The following is a 21,315-nucleotide window of genomic DNA, read 5'->3' on the forward strand; positions in this document are numbered from 1 at the left end:
GCAAGAAGAGTCTCTCAGTTAAACATACTTCTGTCACTGCCAATACTTGATTGGCATTACTAAGACCACTGGTAATTCCTTGTAAGGCATTAAAGACAATCCAAACCGGTTCACACCACCCTTTATTAATAGTTCTCTGTAAAGACACTGTATAAAGCATTCATTCAAATCTCTTAAAAAATGATTTGACAATGGCTGATTTGAGCAGTGCACAATTCATCTTGGAACTCACACTGTACCTGTCATTGAAATTTAGTAAGTATACACATGTAAGTATATTCTCCACTTTAGGATAGAACTAACTCCTACTGACTTCAATGGAGTTTAAGTATATGCTCGACTGAATTGAAGCCGAGGAGGCCCTAGGCTCACAAAGATGAACTATTTGGTTTATAAAAACTATAGTAAACAGGTCACTACTACCAGGTATATGCAATGCAGGCTGTGCCTTCAGAAATCAAGTTAAAAGTCAGATTAAAAAAAGGACTTGGGTTACCTTGACATAGCACAGAAACCTCATCAGACTAGACAAACACCTGTCTGATGCATGGAAGAGCCAGGCACAGGCTAGGCTGGACTCAGAGGAACACATTCTTCCCGCAGAGAGACAAGCATCTTATTCCAAGCTGCAGAGTATGGCACCTTACCACAGTTTCTCCCAATCCTGCAAGTGTTTGAAGCCAAACTACTGACTTTGATTTTCCTATCACACAGGTAAAAGCACAACATTCAAATCCAAACCATCTGAAACATGTTCTTTCATGAATTGGAGCTAGGAAATGAGGGAGAGACATTGAAACTTCTGGCTGGGTGCTGAGCAGCCATCCTCCTTCCATCAGTACAGCAAACATCACTTTACCTACTCTGGACACTGCCTGGTGCAAAACACTACCTGAGAAGTCTGCAAAGAACACCTCTTGCCTACAGTAAAATAGGCACCTGTGAGTTCTTAATTTACAAATGTAAACAATAAAAAGGAAGCAGCCTAACATCTTAGCTGTCTTTTTTCCCTGTTATATACAAATCTAGGCAATAAATGTAATCATTTCTACAGCCAACAACAAGCTTTGTTCCCCATACTACGGGGGAAGAGAAAACCTCTCCTGGAAGCTTATCTACTCCTTCTGCTGTTCCACTCTTGGCATTCAGGATCCACACTTTGCCATCTGTAGATACTGCTGCCAAAAGAATTTTGTTCTTTAAGTCACCACTTTGGAAAACAAATGGTGTTCCATATACACTTGAAGTGGCTTCAAATTTCCACAGTAAATTACCCTCCATGTTACAACAGTAGATAAAGCAATCATGGGAGCCAAAAAATATTTCTTGCTTAGTTAAACTTGAGATGCATGGAGATGAAAACACTGGTCCATTAGTGGAAAACTGCCAAACCTACACACAGAAAGAACATAACCACCCATTATCAAAGGTTGGTGACATCAGTTTGACAGCAACTGTAATTTTTTAATAGACTAGTTGTTGACAGGAGAGCATTTTATTTCAAGAGCATACTAGATTTCAATGAGGGCTGGTAAATACTTGTCAAATTACAAGTTAAGTTTTACACATAGAGTAAGTGATAAAAGACTTATAAAATAGATGTGCAGGAGTTACTACCTTCTGTGAGGCCCACGTAAAGATGGCCAACTTGGGAAAAGAATATTCTTGGGCTGTTGTACCACAATTAGTAGTCAACTTTGAGAATTCTGTTAACATGCTGTTCTTTGCCAAAAAGGCAAATGTTCCTTTTGTAATATAGATTTCCTCTGCTCACACTAACAATGTGCAGATCCCTCCTCAAGAGAGTATCAGTTCTGCAGCACTGCTGCAAGCAGACAGAGCAGGGCATGGGCTAACACATATTTTATAATTGGAAAAGGCTTAGGAATTGCCACGTATGCTGCATCTCGTGCAAACAAACAGAAACAGTGTCAGTTGCTTTAACACCAGATAGAAACCACATTCATCTCTGAGGAACTAAAAAAAATATTCTCATTTAATTCAATGTGAAGGCTGACACATATTTTGCCAGAATTATGATCTGGCATTTTTCGATAAATGCATAAACATTCTAAGAAACCTTTACTTCCAAATAGCCACCATCTTACAGAATAGATGGCTTTATACATGCTTGAAAAAGTCCAAAACCAAACCTATGCCATTTAATTTGCTAGCACTACTCTGGACTTTGGGTGTAAGCTCTGAACTAGAAATTCTATTACTGCATCAACCAACTTGAGAGTTTGTGGTTTTGCCATGAACTGCATGAACGACCGCAGGCAAACAGTTTTTCTACTTTCTCCTCTCTGTAACAATAGACACTTCTATCTGGTTCACAAAAAGGTATATGTTAATCATTAAACCTCAGGAAACAATATTAATAAAGCATCTTATTCAGGGTTTTGTGATGAACATGAAAAACCCAGCAACACCACTTTTACCTTTTCTCCAGAATGAGTGTAACAATATAAGTTTCCATCCACACACCCAACACAAATGTACTTCTCATTGCAGTGGGGAGAGGAGAAGAGTGGTTTTCCCAGGAAGCTTTTCCAAATCTTATTCCCCGTCACCTGTAAATGGCAGCATGGAATATCTGATGCTTAACACAACTGTAAGAAGCTCCACAAAACAACCCTTCCTTCGCAGCTTGACCCAGCCCTTAAGAATTGGCAAGGGGGAAGCACAAAGAAAAGCAGGCTTCTCCCATCCAGAACACATACCAGAAGCAAAACTACTCTTCAAATCTCATTCCAACAAAATGTTTAGTGGTTTCCATGGGACACTCAATACCCCTATTTCACCCTTCTCTTCCCTCCCCCTAGGCAAAATGATAACAGTGTAGCATAGTAGTTCTAATAAATGACAGATTCATTTTTTTATTCCATTCCCAGCTCTTCAGTATGTTATGAGGACCAATGAAGGAGAGGATATCTTGAAAGCAAGTCATAGTGATTATGTCCTAAACTGTAAATACTGTAGGAAATGCCGCAACCCACAACCTACAATTGTCACAATAAGCTCCTAACATAGCCTGCGCATTCCTATTTTTATAAATAATCACTTGGAGTTACTGCTGAGTTTCTCAACTACCTGTTACTCAGGATTATGGAAAAAAAAAACCCAAACCTGTTTTTTCTTAACCACAACCCACTAGAGCCACAAAACCATACGCTGGTTTTCTAACACTAGGTTGGGTATTACTGAGGAAACTTGTAGTGGGTGGGAGGTAAAGATCGTTAGGATTGATGCTCTGGGTTGCGTGAGTACAAAAACATGAACAGCTGCTCCAAGGGACTGTTCCTTTTATCAGTCAGGACCAGCTGTAAGCCAACAAAGCCTCAGAAAACCATGAAATTGCTCCACATCTATCAAGAATGCCATTTCCCTAGTGCAGAGCACAGAAGAGCAGTCCAAGATTAAGGGGCACAGCTCTTTAAATGACTATGGGGAGGGGAACAGTAAGAGGAATGAAGGGGCATCTTTCTCTGTTCTGATTTCAGTAAGTTCTGTGTATTTTTTTTCTAATCCTACTGTCAAAGGGAAGGAGGGAAAAAAAGAATCTACAGACATGCTCTCACTCACTATTTTAACTGATAAGGTAGTATATGGGAATGAGAAGACACTGATTCCAACTTTGGCCTACAGTCAGCATGTAAATTCAAGCAAGTCACTTCAGTTCTCTTATCACCAGATAGCTTTCTGAAATACAGGAATTATTACGGTAACCTTGTGTATAATAATAATAATAAGGCCCTCAAGTGAAAAATATCTTATGGTAACATACGATCATCTAGTTCCTTTCATCAGAAAAGCAATCTTAACTTCAAAAATGCATTTTGGTTTCATTTAAATTTGAGATCGGCATCAAGGACAAGTAAGCAAAGGTACATACTGGGTTTACAGCCAACAATAGTCCTCCTAGTGTAGCAACATAAAGATGATGTGGAGAAGAACTTAGACAAGGAGATGAAAACACAGCTCCACCTTCGCAATGTAACTTCCATATACATGCCTTTTTCTGTAAGCACAAGAAAGAGAAACAAAAAAATTTTCAACTGGAGTTAAAGCTCATCATGTTTACAAAGACCTTCGAATGTCAAAGCTTATCACACACCGCATTTACTCAGCAAAGGCTAGTTAAGAAGAGAAGATATAATCTACATGCTATTATAGCAACACATATGCCGTTGGCTACTTTCTCTTCCACTAAACGAAAGAAATTCAGCTAATGAAGAGGCAGTATCTGCCCCTCCTGTTCTCCATCTCCCTTCATCTACTCTTTTAGAATGTAAGATTCTGTCTCTACCATTAAGCCAGTTTTATTTCTAGCTGGGCACCCAGCTGAAACACCCACAGAGAATTTAATAACTAAGAAGCTTTAGATTTAGTTTCAACCAGGACTAGTAGCACAAGAACCACAGCTGAGAACAGCACTAAAACTATTTACTACCACATAATCCTAACCCCACTTCAAGCAGGCCCAACTATTTCAGAAGTGTAGTTGTGGACTCCTGAGAATACTAACACCAGTGGAGCCTCATCTGGTGTACAGATAGAGTCTAATAGAGTCTAAGATGGATATTTATTCTTCTATACATAAAAGTTAGTGGGTGGTCTTACGTAAATATCCAAAGTATACACATGTTGGTCATGTGATCCTATGTAGACTAGTCCACTGGAAGGGTCTACAACTGCAGAGCTTTTCACAGTATCTTCTGTGACAAAAGTCCAGTGTATTTCTCCATCACTGCTTTGAAGCACATACACCAAGCCATCATAACAACCTGTGTGAAATAAAACACAACAGGGGAAAAAACAATAATGATTACTTGTATTTATGGTGTGATTTATGCTGCTAGCTGCATCACTGCTGGAAAGAAGTAAGATGACTCACGAGGCACAGTTTCAAAACATTTTCCAACGCTTCTCCTTCTTTTAGCTCAAAGTCTTTGCTGATAGTTCACACATTCAGAGTTGATTATTCTGTGTGTTCTTTCCAGGTTACATTTAGAATACACTTATTTCACTGCTTTTCTATCAAATTTTACAGTAATAATATTAGAATACATGCAGAGTTGCTGAAAAGGGAGAATGTTTTTTTTAATTATCTCCCTAATTTTCCTTTCTAAAAAGAAAGATGCTGAAAGAACAAAGTCTATATGTTTTCTAATGAAAACTGAACTGTATTTCTAGAAACTCCTTCAGTTTTAATGAAATATTCAATTTTGTTATCAGAGTAAATAGCAATCAAAATACTAGCAAAAAGATGGTAACATTAGCTTTGTATAAAAAACCTCACCACCTGGACATCTGTGCTAACCAGTGAACATATTAGCTAAAAAGATAAAACTAAGATGAATAACAGCAACTCTGTTGACAATGGATATGACAAAACAAAAAAACTACCCGAACATGTTCTTTACATTTCCAAGAAGAAGAGTCAAATGAGATAATTAAACTCTGAAAAATAATCTGAGGCACCATGTACTAATTTCTACCTCTATCAATTTTTAAAGACATTTAAAGACTGTATCACCTTTCTATACTTTTTAAAAAAAACAGTTTAAAGGTCATACCTTAATCAACCACTAAAAAGAAACCATACCCATTGACTATTCCTTAATAAGGCCTTACTAATAAATTGGCATATAATAAACCATAAGTGTATATGTTAAGATAAGCTCCATCACTGGTTATCATGAAACTTAAATTACTTCTTCCTTCTGTTTCTATTTTAAAGTAAATTAGTTCTGAAGCAGATGTGGAATTTTATGGGTAAGTGTAGATAGAGGACATTAAGAGGTAAAAAGTAAGATTCTCTGTCATTCATCTCATATTTAGCACAAAAAATAATTTATAATGAAGGCTAAAACAGAAGACATACCAACAACAATGAAATTTCCACATTTGGATATGCAGGCAGAAGATTCAATACGATCTCCAAGGTTCTTCTCCCATTTTATTTCTCCCAAATCTAGATCAATTGCCTGCATTGCATGAGAGTGAGAGCCAACATATACAGATGCAGATACTTCTTCTTTAGATGGTATTACAACCAGTGGTGATGCATCAACACATTTTCTTGTATTTGACTTCCATCTTATGCATAATGCCAACTCTGCTGTTGTTACATGACTACATTCTGCAGGGGTTTGCTGTACAGAGCAACAGTCGGTTTTATTTGCCTTGTTCGTAACTGTTAAAATTCTGTTCTCCATTTCATACCCTTGTGCATCGCTTTTCATTATACTCGGAGTGACTAAATGCTGAAAAGATGGTTGCTGTAGCAGTTCCACTCCTACCTGTACTGTATTAGTGGGTTGCATAAAAGACTTGGTGAAATTCATAGAAAAAAAATTATTTCCTCTGCTTAGTGCAATAAATGAAATTAACCCTGAAGCAACCTCAAGACCTCTTTCAGATTTCAGTTTAATGTATTTTCCATGGAGTTCCTCTCCACTGTTCCCACTTAATTTTCTTTTCACAACATTGTCATAATTCATTAATTGGTCTTCATCTGAAAAGAGAATTTTAAGAATATGTCTATAAACTTCTTCAATCGAGCGGCTGAGAATAACTTCAAGGAGTCCAGGCACAGCTTTGCCTACTAGCATCTCAATTTCATCGTAAAATCGTAGAGCCTTTAAGGAGTCTCCGCCACTGTACAGAAATACCGCATCTTTAGAAATTCCAGTGGAATCACCTAGGAGACCCAGAACAGACTAGAGAAAAGAAGAAGGAAAGAGGTAACAGTCCATAGGTGTTATACCATGTCGCACACATAAAAACTCAAGTTGGGTAAAATCCACCTGAATACCCAGAAGTCCCACTAAATCAACAACTGAGGAAACTTACTACTCTGCAGAAAATCACATGAAACATGCTAGTGCTAATAGAGGTATTGATGGAACAAGAGTTGGGGAGGAACAGAGAAACAGGGAGATACTAGTTCTGTACTACAAAATGTTTTGCTCAATTCCAATTCTGCAGTCTAAGGAATTAAAGCAAATTGTGCTGCATTTTTGTTGGCCATTTTCAATCTCGATACCATTTCTCAATGACAACTTTGCAGATAAAACATTGATGCCTTTTGATAAAATGGGTTTACATGCTTTATTTTATTAATAAAACTTACATAAACTGCTATCTTTTACTTCAGAATTATTTAAGTAACCTACTTATCTACCCACTTTTGAAGCTATAACCCCTTCAATTCATGAAGGATTTTGGATTTGGCATTGTAACTACAACAAACAGCAATTACTATGTCTCCTCTCACTGCGCTCCCTGCTTGCTAAGTCTGGATGTGAAGTCCAAATCCTCTGGTTTTGTAAGCCACCTTCTGCTGTCCATAATGGGTCTAGGGCACATCCTATCCCTTTGGGTTATCATTTTTATAGCCACCAATACGGTAAGTATCAGCACAGGCAAACTGTGTTACTAATTTCACTACGTTTACTTTTTCAAGTCCTAGCCATAGCAAATCCCACTTTCAGGTGAAACTTGGAAGACTACCTTTGGAGGGAGGAAAAAAAACAAAACAAAACAAAACTGTTTGGCATCACATTTCAATACTTTGAAAAACAAGTCTTCAGCACAGAAATTTAGAAACAATACAGACAGTCCAAGAGACAATTACACGACTGTGCCATCTATTTTAAAAAGACTCTTCAATTCATAATTATCTTGAGAAATAAGAAACTCTACTAACACAGTAGCTATTTTGTACAAAGTTTCCATGTCCCAGTTCCTTGTTTCCCTTAGGGGTACCTTCTTTGGCATGTAAAGCAGTATTCAAAAAGCTACTGACAGGTTACGTCCTTCCTATGCTAATTGCTTATACCTCAGAGCCTGCAGCTTTATCTGATAGAGAAATATAAATGACTCCCTCTTGGCCACTGCAGAGTCACTATATTTAAGTATTAACTGAACAGAAAGAGCTGTACTGCTTCAATCTATAGGCAGCTAGAATGTTCTGGTTGCATTAGTCATACTTCTTAAAACTGTTTAATTCCTGACACATGTATAATGATCCACTTGCAAAGATAAAAAGGCAGCTCAAAATACTACCTTCCATAAATACTGCAATCTTTCCCACAATTCCTCTGCGCCACTCAGCTTACTGTCACGCCTTCTGGAGTTTAGATGGTTCTGGTAAATCTTGTTCAGTTCAGATATATCAACTTTGCCTTTGTAGAAAATAAAGTACGATGTTTTTCATTGCTCTTTTAGCATTTACACTTCCAAAACTTGCTCTGCTCAAATAGTCACTCTATTCTTGTACACATTTCCTTATTCATAGTCAGCTGCACCTGTGTTTTTTTTTTTTTTTTACCCAGTCAATCAACTACACTTAACAGAACACAACAAGGCTTTGGAAAATTTACCCTAACCTCCCACATAATTCCACCTTCAGGGCCTGATCTTTCCCCAGCTGGAGTCAGGGTTCTGTTGCAGACAGCAACAGGAACAGCAGCAAAGAAATGTGCAGTGTTAATACCAAACTGATTTTACTAAATTGATTTGACTCTCAAACAAAACATTATCAAGAAAATATAATACATGGTCATCATTTCTTACTATGAGTTAGTTATCTAATCTAGGTATTTAAAAAGCACGAATCAGGTACCGGATTTTGATGACTTTAAAAAAAAAAAAAAAAAAGGAATAGAGACCATTAAAATAAGTGGCAAGGGTACTTAACAGTTTCATTTACCATGTGATGTTAAAGGCAAAGCTTTAATCAGTACAAGCTCATCAGGGACTGCATGAGCTGGTAGACGTTTCTGGAGTTCTTTAAGTGTTTCTCTCTTTTCTAAATCATCTTTGGGTACAACAAACAGGATAAGTTTTTCCTGCTGATACCAGGTCACTGCACAAGCTTCTACCTGACAAAGATCTTCAGCAGCCTGTAATTAAAAAGTATTAGTCTTGCTTTGAAAGGCAGTTCATCAATAGAGTAAAAGGAGTAAAAACCACAATTTTAAAAAGTACACATTTAAAATTTGTATTTGTCTCACATTCCTACATAACATCATATGAAATACCTTCCCTTGTACCAAAGTTTGTACTACTTCACGGAAAAACAAACTCATAGATAGATGTATTATTTGCCTAAATGCCATGAATGAGATACAATCCCCGAGTCTGACATTCAGTCTTGTAGAACAATCACTATATAAGAGTGCAATGCTCAGTATTTTTCAGGTGTTTATACAGTTCTCAATTTTGCTGGCAGAAACCATACAATGAAACAGATTTCCAAGAACACCTCACTGAACTCCTCCCTAAATTATGTGACTAGATTTTTGATAATACACCCTCCCAATTTCTTTAAGACTCCTAAAAGTCATCTGAAGATGAGTAAATCCACATTTCTGATGATAAATATCTGTTCCTTATTCCTGTTCTTATAATGGCATACTCTACTTACTAGATGTTTTATTACCTGCTGCAAACATTCAATATTAAAACGTTTGCCATGACGTTTAATCTGATTGTCCTTCCGACCCAAGAAGAACAACTTCGCATTCTGCACTCTTACAAAATCCCCTGTTTCTCTCATTGTGCCCAGGGGTACAGTTATTTCATCATCAAGGAAGCAGATTCGTTCTTCACCACCTACACAAGAACAGATCGTGGTCACATATATGAAATGACTAACTGTAAATGAAAATTATAAAAAGTATTTTATCAAATTCTCCTAAACTATAACAAGCATTTTAAGCAAGTACTAAAAGATTAGTATCAGTGTCTAAACTTCTGCAATGTACAAACTGGGCTAAGCAGTTAATTCAGTTAATTCACAGAAATTACTTCAACTGAGAATGTCAAAATGCAAGCAGGAAAAAAAGTCAATATAATGAAAGCACAGACTGCAGATAAAATTATGGTAATTTCCTGTTCACCATTCCAACAACCTAAAATACCATCAGAAGGTTCTCAGCCCAATGGGAACTTAAAATGCTGTATTAATCTGTACATCAGAGGCAGACACCAAGTAAAACAATCAATGTATTATTAAAACTCAATTAATTAAGAAAGTATCTTAGAATCTTAGAAGAGTAAGAAATATAAAATAACCTATAAGTATTTGTCCCTCGCCTTCTAGAACAGCAGAACCGTTGGTATCTCTGACCTCAACTTTTGTTCCAAGGAGCGGTGATCCCAAGGGTATAGGGAAATCAGTTCTAAATATATTAAAGAGAGAAATAGTAAAAATCTTTCCCTTCTGAACACAAAACAACTGTTCCAGAAATGAGTTAGCATACAGTCTTTTAAAGGGTTGGTATTAGAGCAAAAGCAGATGCCTGGGGCTTCTTTCTACAAATGTTTCTTCTTTAAAAACATCTCAATTTGTTCAAAATTAAAAACCTCATCAGTGTGCATAGGTTTCATTATCATACATGAAAAAACACAGAATAATAGAAAATAAGGCTTGAATGGACCCTGAAATACCCTGAGAGTTTCAGCCAGTTTTTAAGTCCCCCAGGTTGAAAATTCCATCAAGTCAACCAATTTAAACACGTGTAACTGCTTTCTAATTTATTCTTTCCCTGTCCTACCTAGTTTGAGCTTTTATTCTATTTTATTACTGGTGTTGTGGCAACAAGTACAGTTGACTTTTTCAGAAAAGACTGAAATAAAAGAAACTGTAATTTCAATGTCATGTATCTATTACAGACTTCTTCTGTTGAGCTGCAGACCAACTCCTTCCTTTCCCTTCATTCTCTAGCCTTCTCAAGCACTTGCAGAACCTCATTTATTGAGCATAGACACTATTTCTGAGTGGGAGTAGAGAATAATACATTTTCTTCAGTAAAGGAAAATTTAAAATCAAAGTAACTTTAAATAACTTTGGTAATATATGAAGTTAGGCATGGGTTCCAGTTCAACTTCTATCATAAAGTCTCATATTTTAACCTAACAGTTCTTGTTCAACTCCTGTTATTTAGGCTGTTGAAGCTTCTCCTTTTCTCTGATCAGTCAATGAATTATTTATCTCAAGTTGATGAAAAAGCAGTAAAATTTTCTAAAATGTGTATTTCTGCCAAGTGAGAATCTTCTCCTCCTTTTCCTTTCTCTGGTCAGCTTCAAAATCTAATTACTTGACAAATAGGTATGAGAAAGCATCCCAGATATTCAATGTGTCTGCCCCATACCATAGGGAAGTCCCAACACAAAGAAGAGTAGAATTTAATATCGCCAAACAAAACGTCAAGATTCCTACATAGACCATAGAACAGCAAAAATAAAAGACAAACACCACCTCATTTGGCCATTATTATCAAGAGACTTGGGATGAGACATTTAATTTTGCCAAACTTATCTAAAAAACTGAGGGATGCAGACCACTAAGGCACTAATTTTGTGCTGATTTTTTTTTCATTTTCTAGTGTTCTCTAGAAACTGTGCCAGTTGTCATCATTCAGCTAGCAAAAATAAAAGCCCACTGTACTCCAACTGTCCTACCAATACTAAGAAATGAAGAAGACATAAAATGGTCTGTCCTGGTTTTCTTGTATCTGGATCTGTTTACTGCAAAGGAACGCTAATTCTCTTTGCAAAGACGCTTAGAGGGAACTGGCTCCAAGGTGAAGGGTGGGAAACAACATCAGAGACTATAAAAACTTCCATCATTCTAACTGCACATCAGTTAGGACTGAAGAACAACACATTACCTCTGGAGCACAGAAACTTTGAGTAGAAAAAACAGTTTCACTGAGGAGAAGGTAATGTTTGAAGTCAGAGGAACCAGAATGAATATGAGTTTTGCATGATAGTTTAGCAACACTTTATGACAATCCACCATTTTCAGTCTTCGATGGTTTAAGTACCAGGTTAATATATCACATCATTTGTCCAAAACATCCCATTTCACAAAACAAGTCTAACTCAAGTCACATGTATGATTATCACGCCAGGGAATAATTAGAGATTTCAGAGAGCAAATGAAACACTGAGATAACTGGAAGTACCTTTCATGACCCTGACACTCCTGCAACTCTCTTTATAAAATACAATGAACAAAAAAAAAAGGCAGTAATTGAGTGAAAATGGCAGAGTGCTAAATGATGAGAAGAAAGTACTTCTGCAAGTCCAGGTAAAATTACTGTGAGACCTTGTGTGAGCCACTTTGGACAAATTTCTGCCATCCATACTACTCAAGTAACATCGGTGGGATCATTTGCTGAATAGTGTATTATCCAATATTAGAAAAAACACAGTACCTAGTCTCCACTTAATCAATTATTTGTGGAGTTTTAAAAACTGTAGGCAAAAGCATGGTAGCAGTAAGATATACACGTATATCTACTGATTACATTTGAAAGTAACCTTTAAGCGTTTTTGCTTAAAATAAGTAAATCTCAGAAGTAACATTCTGAACTCAACAGAGCGAAGCTATGAGTATATCTTTGTTCCGAGGCTATGATTAAGAGTTACAGAGCCCCAGTTCTTTACTCTCACTGAGAACTGTGAACATGCAAGATCTCAATGGAAAAGTCTCATGATGAGCAACAGTATGGCTAACTGAAGTTACCAGCAAATTGGGTAGGAGCCATTTGCCTGCAGAAGTGCAACACTGATTCAATACTGCCACACAGTCAGAGACAGCACACCCTGGACTAGGCTAGTTCAGGTTCAGCATGTGGAATCACAGGCTGGAATGACAAAAAGGTCTAGATACAGAGATGACTAAACCAGAGACCATCATGATGCATTATGTGAAACTTAACAGGTCTACAAGCACACAGGATTACAGACTGCAGTTCTGTGGTTCAAGAATCACTCATCAAGAACTTTTACTTGAGGGGGCTGTGTTAGAGCATGAGAGGATGGATTAGTCTATTTGTACATAAAAACTAAATGTAACTTCTACCAGCATAAACACTCATAAGGACTTAGTAGCCCTGGAAACAGGAGACCGACGTTCTATTTCTAGTGATTTTCATTGTTCACATGCCAAGCCATGAAAACAGTGAAATTTCCTACCTAAAATCAGAACTAAAAACCTCTTCAGGAATCTTGTAGCAAGTGGCCCAGCTTGACACTTCAGTAATACCATACAGATTAAAAATACTTGTTTTGTTCTCCTTGTGCTTCCAACTTTTCAAGAGATTCAGTACAGGAAATGCTTCACCACCAAGGGCTAACACACGGAGTGAAGTATTTGCAGACAACACTGTTGATTTAATAATGTGAGCTCCAAACCTTCTGAGAAGTGTTGGTGTTGCCTGAATGATACATATTAAAGAAAAAAAAATTGAAAAAAAAAAAAGAGTAAAACCCATTACATTTTTTCAGTGTATGTGTAAACCTCTTCCTGCTTTATCATATCCACTGCACAGCTATATTGTGGATGTACTTAATCATCTACGTATAGTAGATGGCATCAACCATCAGATACCAATATAGATTGTGCTGTTTTTTCCAAGATTTTGTTTATCCCTTAATAAGCACTATCAGCACCAATCTAGATTCTTCTGCAGAGTTTCTAGTTTATTTGGATGTTATGGGTTCCATGTTGCACCTCAGCTATTATCTAAAGTGTGTGCACATTAGTTCTTTGGTTAATTACTTTGAAATAGAAAGCAGCAAACACAGTATTCTCTTGATGTTACTGTTTGCGCTTTTTTCCCCCTTCATTCCAGCATGTTACAGCTAAAATATAACCTATACATCTGATTAACCTTCTCATAGAAAATTTAAAGACCTTTCCATAACACTAAAAATTTGTAGGATACCAGACTTCAGGTTGTTATGGCTTTCTGTAAATATACCAGTTTACAAAGATTAGTCTTTCTGAAAGCTTTCACCTCACTCTCTAAAATGAGCAGAGGACAAAAAAGGGGGTGGGGTGGGGTGGTGGAATCCAAACAAAACAGCTTCCTTAACATACAGCTACTTCTGTAAAGCTACCGGTGATGTAGCGCCCTTTCACTAAGGGGAAAAACAGCACATCATTTTAACAGACACTCACACTTCACTCTTATTCTTAACCATTTTTTCTAGTAAGAGGACTGGAAAATTAATTTAATTATTTCTTACCAGGTTATTTTCTTCCAGTAATGGATGAAGACCATCACTTTTCAACTGATCATTTTAACTTTAGTAAATTATAGTGAAGAAAAAAAGGGGTAAAAATTACTCTTCCCCTCCCTCATAATCACTTTTCAGATTTCTCAAGTCTCCTTGAGCAAGTCAAGAGGGGAATGTAATGCCTTGCTATAATTTAAGAAACGTCACAAAATTATTCATCATCAAGTTAAGCTATAAAGGAGAACATTTTTGTCATCAATTCAGCTAAGAAGCCTTTCCTTCACTGATTAAGACAATGATAACAACAAAAAAAATAAAAATCACAAAATCAACCTTTCCTTAGGAAGACATTGCAAATATCTTCATTGCACCAAATTCCACCTTCCTCTGTTAATGCTTAACATCTTTAAAAAAAAAAAAAAAATCTTAAAAAGTCTTAAAAAATACGTTAAAAATATTGCTAATAGTGGGATTTTTTTTTTCCTAAAGGCAAGTGAGCTAAACTGATCAAGAAACTTGTATGTGACAGCAAAATCTACACCACTGAGATTTACAGCAAGGAATAAAGTTACAAAATTTAGATTTTGTGGATCTTGGTGGATTTTTTCTGCTACAATCTCAACTACCACCATTCCTCCAAAAGAAAAGGAAACCTTAGCATTTCTAGCAATGCAAATACTTCAGAATTACAACATTAATGACAAGCAAGGCTTAGGGGTTGATTTATCACAATTAATAGACTAACCAGACCATGCTCATTTTGTTCAAAGTCGGTTACAAGTGAGATCCCTTTCTAGCGACTCTTGCCCCCACACCCTTTAAGTTTCTATACTCAATTAATAGTTTTATGAAATACCTTGTTACACTACAAGGCAAGGACTAGGCTTATTCAGCCATGTTGGATGCTCATAACTTCAAGCAAATTTTCCAAAACTGAACTTTAAAACTATTAAAATTGAGATCATATAGGAGATGATCTAATCCAAGGCATAAGGGGCACATGAAGCCTCATATAAACATGTAACCTGAAAACAGTAAGTGTTGCTGTGGAATCAATTATTCTCTTGCTCTCATTATTGTAAAAAATGACAAACATTTTATCACCCTATAAGTGGCACTGGTTTAGTTGTATTTTTAGCATAGAGACTACCATTAAAAATTAAAAGTTGTTTATGAGGAAAGGCTCCAAGATCAAGCCCATTAAAAACTGCTAAAAATGTCTGTAACAGGTTACTCTCTTACCAGATTCTTTGGAACTAACTGCTTAATTAAGAGAATAATTTAATTAATTCTTAAGAACTAATGGTTTCTTAACATGAATGTTGGTTTTATCTTTAGTTAATTGTTTTCTGTCACAAAATGTTTGAGGCTTCAATCAAATGGGAATATTTTAAACAGCTAACACTCTACAGCAAAAAAGGATAGCATGAGCTGCGCCTTCAAGGAAGAACGCTCCTGTTCTATTATCATCAGTGTCTAGACTGATGAAAAAGCAGTACACGTTAGCAAAGGTGAGAAGCAAGACACTGAAGACACTTATTTTAGGCGTTGCCTACCTGCAACACTGTCACATGGTGATGGTGAAATAGAGCAGCAGACAGCTCCACAGGCATCATTTTAATAGTGTTTGGTACTACAAGAATAGAGGCTCCGCTTGTCAGAGCGACAAACAATTCAACCACAGATGGGTCAAATGTTAGAGGAGAAGCCAGGAACAGCATATCATCCTGTGTGATCTCAAATATGGATCTAAAATAAGAAAGCTAGGAATTACAAATCTGATGCATGTTGTTAAAAAACATTTCCAAACTAGAAGAGCAGCATGAAAGAAATGCGCTTTAGCAAAGCTAAGGTCTTAAGGGCTGCTCTGAATATATAGGTATATGCAGACCAGACAATTTGAGCAAGAGCTCCTGCATCAAGACTGTAACTATTGATTAAGCTAATGAGGTCCTTTACAAAGATATCCACCACATTACACACCAATACAGTACGTTGAAGGGCATATTTCAACTAATTGATGCTCATTAAAAAAAAAGAAAAAAATATGCTATTCTCCAGAATAGATTTTTTTAGAAGGTATTAAATGAAGCAGAAAGAAACCCAGGCAGCCTAAAAAGGAATTGGGACTTAAAAACTACAGAAAACAGTAAATACAACTGTGAACAAATAATTAATTTTTTTTATCTACCTCTTTTAAGTTGCAAGCCAGAATACAATAGTTACAGCAACAGCATATTATTTGAAGTACACCCGTTGAAAATTCAGATAAAGCACCATTTAAACATTAAAAATATCAGTTAGAGAAAAAAAGTTTTATATGATACTATTTAGAAACAAAAGAAACAAACACAAATAAATCTGATAAGGCAGGGAAAGAAGATGAAGTGAAGCAGAGTTAGCAAAAACCCCATCTACACTTCTCTGAAATATTAAAAAAAAGAGTCCCTAAGCGTCAAATCTGTAAAAGCATTTAAAAGGAAAACCGGAAAACACACTTACTTAAGATGCTGAATATTTGGCACTATACATTTATGAGGCACTCTGACTATTTTCGGGATCCCTGTAGTTCCTGATGTATGCAAGACGTACGCTAAAGAGTATTTCTGGCCAATGTCCATGTACCCTCCTTCTGATGTTTTTACTTCGGTTTGATCTGGGCAAACAGTAGATCCTGGCTGCGAGTTACCCACAGCTTTGAAAGGTTCATATTTACTTTTCACATTGTCTTCTTGTGAATTTAAATCAGCGTTGCTCGAGCTCATTTGGAAGAGAGTTAAACCAATATGTTCTATTGTGGAAGAATTGTGGTAAAAACAACCAACATGGGACATCCGGAATTTCTGTAAGAGAAAATAAACAATTTAAACAGCAGAACTCAGGACACACTCTTACTGTTCTAATATATGCAATGAAATATGAAACAGTATTTCATACAAATAAGCTGTGATTTTTCATGCCTCTACTTTTGGAGGACACATGTCAGTTTTAAGCTCATGGATTTTTATGTATTAAATATGAGTGAACACAGACTTTATAAATGCAAAATAAACAATTCTCTGAGCAAATAAGGAAAAGAAAGGGAAAATATACAAAAGAATTCTGCAGAAGACAAAGAACTCTGAATTATAACTAGATGGTCCAATCTTGTCTATTCCCTTTGCAATGAGTGAGGGTATATGATTTGGGAGGAGTTGGACAAAAGAAAAGCAAAGAATTAAACGCAGGAGGTTTTTTTTTTCAACTATTGCAAAGATTTCCAACTTTCAACCTTTACATATGGAGAAACAAGTCTGGAAAAGTCTTCCAATGCCAGTGCCCAACAAGCTTGCCCAGACAACACTCTAATAGGAAAGTAGGCAATTTTTTTGAAGAGAAGCACTTTGTACTTTTGATTTTAAAGATGTTCTTTTCTGAATGAGAAAGACCTCTTGACATGAAGAAACAAAACAAGCCCATCCAAGCTTATTAAAACAGAATACAATCTGAATAGCTAAACATTTCTAAATTGCCCTTTAATGCTTCCTGTAGAAGCCTGAACACTTACGTTTATTTTATCATTCTCAACGAGAATATACTGAAGATTGCTTTTCTTCATGAAGTAAGAGGATAACATTGGTGGTGCATCTGGATCAATAGGAGAATAGGCAGCTGGAACTTGAAGGATTCTAACAAGACACAAATGTTTTAAACTTCTTTTAAAAGAAGAATTAAGAAAACCCTCTTAGATTTCTCAAATGTTTCTTTCATACTTTTATAGTTCCCAGTGCTAGAAAACGTAGTCATAACATGACTTAAAGATTTTGTTGGAAAAAAAGTAGGAAGAATAATCAGTGTTGCCTTTTGGTATCTTACAGCAAGGAAAAAGATTAAAGCTAGATGAAAACATTCAACATTATTTCTGGCCAAGTAGGTTGGTGATGACAAAGGTATCACTGACATCAACAGCACCACATTTTAAAGCCTTCTGCTACTGACTAGGAGCAGAAATATAAGCTTTTCATTTATACATATGCAACATATATAAACATATTTTAAAAAAAAAAACACAAAAAAGTCTGCACACCAAAACCACTTTCTCTTCTCACTAGTCTAAAGAATCCAGCATAAGAAAATCTGAGCACCTACTGGAATTTCTTCCTTAATAAAGAAGCAGAGGAACACCAAGTATCACTCTGTTGTCATTCGCTGCCCTTTATGTTGTAGTGCTTCCTCAACAGTTGCTCACTACAATCCCTCCCTCTAGTGGCTCCATTTGATAAAGACAAGCACTTGAATTAACGCCACAAAAAGCCAAATATGAGTAAGTGGCCACTAAAATATGAATGGTTCTCATAAATCTTCACATTTCTTCCAGGGCTGGGTTCCCACGTACAATTAGTTATACTTCCTCTTTGTGCAAGTGATTTATCACTGCAGTAATGACAAGATCCAGAACAAAGACTTAGAAACCACAGCATTCTGTGTACTCCCAATAGCCACTGGTACCAGTAAGCAACTAAGCCTGCCTTGCATCATACATGACAGTTAACTACTCAGCAACGATAGCTGTAAGAATCAAAACGCCCCAGCAGTTCGCAGTCACACAGCAAAAGAAACCTGTGTTGCTGCTCAGTTGATTGGGATATAGGATAAATCAGGTTGCAAGGGACCTCAGGATGCCTAGTCCAACCGCCTGCTCAAGCAGGGCCAGCTGTGACACCAGACCAGGTTGTTCAGAACTTGATCCAGTCAGGTCTTGAAAACCTCCAGGGATGGTGCCGGCACAACATCTCTGGGCACCTGCTCCACTGCTGGACTGGGGGAAAAGTGTTTCCCGAACACCAAGAAAGTTCCTCGCTACTTCTGGGAGGTTTATGATTACAGCACTCGCTCTCTCACTTCACTGAAATCTTTATACTCAACTATGATACATCTTCTTGCGCTACTGTGTATTTTACGTGCAGTGTGACAATAGGAAAATAATGACACACATCATCCCCCTAGAAAGCACAACTGCTGGCGTATACATCAGCTGAAGAAAATATCCTTGTGATGTGATTCCCTACTACGTCATAAATGCAATGGATATAAAAGTTACATATATAAAGGATATAAACATTAGAATTCATCAGGAGAAGTAGGATTTTAAAAATTGCTGAATTAACATGAGTATTGAGGTCACAAACATTTCAATTTCCTAGCCATTAAGTAATCAATGTGACTTTAGTGCTGCATCGCTCACTACTTTTTTCTACAATATTTTTAATGGAACTTTAAACGCATACTCATTTAGCTTAAAGCATGAAATTTGTTTTCAATGCATCTTTTTTTTGCTAGCGAGACAAGAATACATTAAAAACCCTGCATCCTTCTTTTGTACGTATACACTTATTCTCTTAGATTACCTCCATTTCTCAACAAGCACAACAAAGATGCTAGTCATTGATTTTTATATTTCTATAAATATGCTTAATCACTTTCAAAAAAAAAAAAGATAGTTACATGCACTTTAGATCAACGAACTTAAGATTCAAAAAAACTTTAGCAGTGGCTTTTCAAAAGATTGTAATACTGCCATCTTTTTTCTTAAAGAATGCAAGACTCCAGTGTCTCTTGACTGTATTACTATGGTATTACTGCATTTTTGTTGTTATTAAAAATATAAACAAACTGAAAATTTGCTTTAGTAGAGATGACCCTTAAAAAAACCAACACAGACTGCAAGCATTCAAACCATTACCCTAAGATCCAAGACGGTAAGTTTATTCCTGGATAGCAATAAAGGCCTATTTCACATTTTCCTTGCGGATCACAGTGCTTTTGAAGGAACGCTGTTAATTCCACGGCAAGCTTAACCACCGTCGCGTACGTGTAGAATGTTGGAGGTTTGTCATTGCATTCATCAAACCAAACCGCTTTTCTATCAGAGTACAGGCTAGCTGCACGATTCACCAGTTCCTGAAGAGTCATCTCAGCCGCATCTCTTCAATCCCCCTGAAAGATTAACAAACCAGACTGCATTGTCACCTCCTAACTTTTAATACTGTGGTCAAGTTATATAAGCACACAGAACGCTACCAAGAAGGAAAAAAGATCCTTGGCAGAAAACACGCAGTTTCACCACACCTTATACTGCACAAGCATGAAGCTTAATACTTTTATCATTTCCCGTGGGTCTTATCCTAAGGCCCAGGATACAGTAATTCACCAAGATTTCATTACACAGAGATAGTTTGTCCCCCACCGTTACACCTTTATTTTTAAAGCTAGGCACAACTGAATTAATAACTCCATTCACCCAACTTAATTCGTAATTTTCTCTTTAACGGAACTGTGAAATACAAATCTTGCCTTTGCAAGCAGAAAGCCCAACGCGTCGATGGCCAAGGCCTTTAGGGTGCTGCTGCACGCCTCTACCCCGCGGGCCCTCCCCACCACCGTACCGGGTACCACCGTACCGGGTACCACCGTACCGGGTGGCCGAGCCGCGGACCCGAAGGCTCCGGGCTAAGGCCCCCCACCTCCGCTCCGCCCCGCCCCGCCAGGGCCAGGACTCCACAGCGGTCCCGAGCGAGGACAGGCGGCTCCTCCACACCCCGGCCACGCTCAAAGCCCCGCGTTTCCACAGACGGCCGCACCGCTCCCGGGGCGGGTGGCTGCCCCACGGGCACCGCGGGACCGTTCCGGGACAGACGCCATCACCACGGCCCCGCCGACCGCCGCCGCTGGCCCCAAGGGGTTCGAGGCAACAACCGCGCCGCGCCCGTCCCCACCTGAGGCAGCGCCAAGCAGCACCCGCCGGCGCCCTCCTGCCCTCCGTCGCCACCTAGCAACGGAAGGTCGACGCTTCTGATTGGCGGGACAGCGTCCGTCCTGCCCGACTCGGCAGTAACGCGATGCTCTCATTGGCCGACGGCCGTCGCGGGCTTTGGGCATCCACAAGCTGCGCCCGGTCCGCCGGCGGCCTGCGTCGGGCGGCGCTATTATTTCCCTGAGGATGAGAGGAACAGGCAGTGCGCCAGAGCCCTCCCAGCCCTCCCCAGCTACTCGGCAGCTCTGCTTCAGGCATGAGAAGGAGGCAAAAACAAACGCAGGGGGCTGGGGTGAAGGGCAAGATCACACTCACAGTTCACTCGTCTGTCCCCGTGTCCGTCCCCCCCCCCCCCAGGAGGTGGTACGGGCCTTCCGGCCGGTGCTCTCGCCATTGGGCCGGGGCAAGGACGCCATTTCCGGCGGGGACGGGTGGCGGCGGGCGATAGTGCTTCGCTCCTCGGCTGAGCTGCGGCGGCG

At 38.2% G+C, this 21,315-nt stretch overlaps 1 protein-coding gene across 8 annotated transcripts; it reads right to left on the reverse strand.

Annotated features, from left to right (window-relative positions):
• Window positions 1-105: 105 nt before the first annotated feature.
• On the reverse strand, window positions 106-20,924 carry AASDH (aminoadipate-semialdehyde dehydrogenase). 8 transcript variants are annotated; one of them, XM_030030288.2, is made up of 15 exons: window positions 20,799-20,923; window positions 19,766-20,019; window positions 17,591-17,711; window positions 16,546-16,886; window positions 15,600-15,792; window positions 12,997-13,238; window positions 10,087-10,193; window positions 9,452-9,624; window positions 8,720-8,912; window positions 8,074-8,192; window positions 5,888-6,725; window positions 4,624-4,787; window positions 3,896-4,021; window positions 2,442-2,573; window positions 106-1,392 (listed from the first exon to the last, which is right to left on the reverse strand). In XM_030030288.2, the coding sequence occupies exons 2-15, from the start codon at window positions 19,993-19,995 to the stop codon at window positions 994-996; spliced, it is 3,378 nt and encodes a 1,125-aa protein (XP_029886148.1). In that variant the 5' UTR covers window positions 19,996-20,019; window positions 20,799-20,923; the 3' UTR covers window positions 106-993. The 8 variants fall into 8 exon arrangements, with proteins under 8 accessions (XP_029886148.1, XP_029886437.1, XP_029886342.1 ...); XM_030030577.2 differs by lacking the exon at window positions 20,799-20,923 and adding an exon at window positions 20,547-20,792; XM_030030482.2 differs by lacking the exon at window positions 20,799-20,923 and adding an exon at window positions 20,499-20,792.
• Window positions 20,925-21,315: the final 391 nt, after the last annotated feature.

Source organism: Aquila chrysaetos, chromosome 1, assembly GCF_900496995.4.
Source record: "Aquila chrysaetos chrysaetos chromosome 1, bAquChr1.4, whole genome shotgun sequence".
Taxonomy (NCBI): Eukaryota; Metazoa; Chordata; class Aves; order Accipitriformes; family Accipitridae; genus Aquila; species Aquila chrysaetos.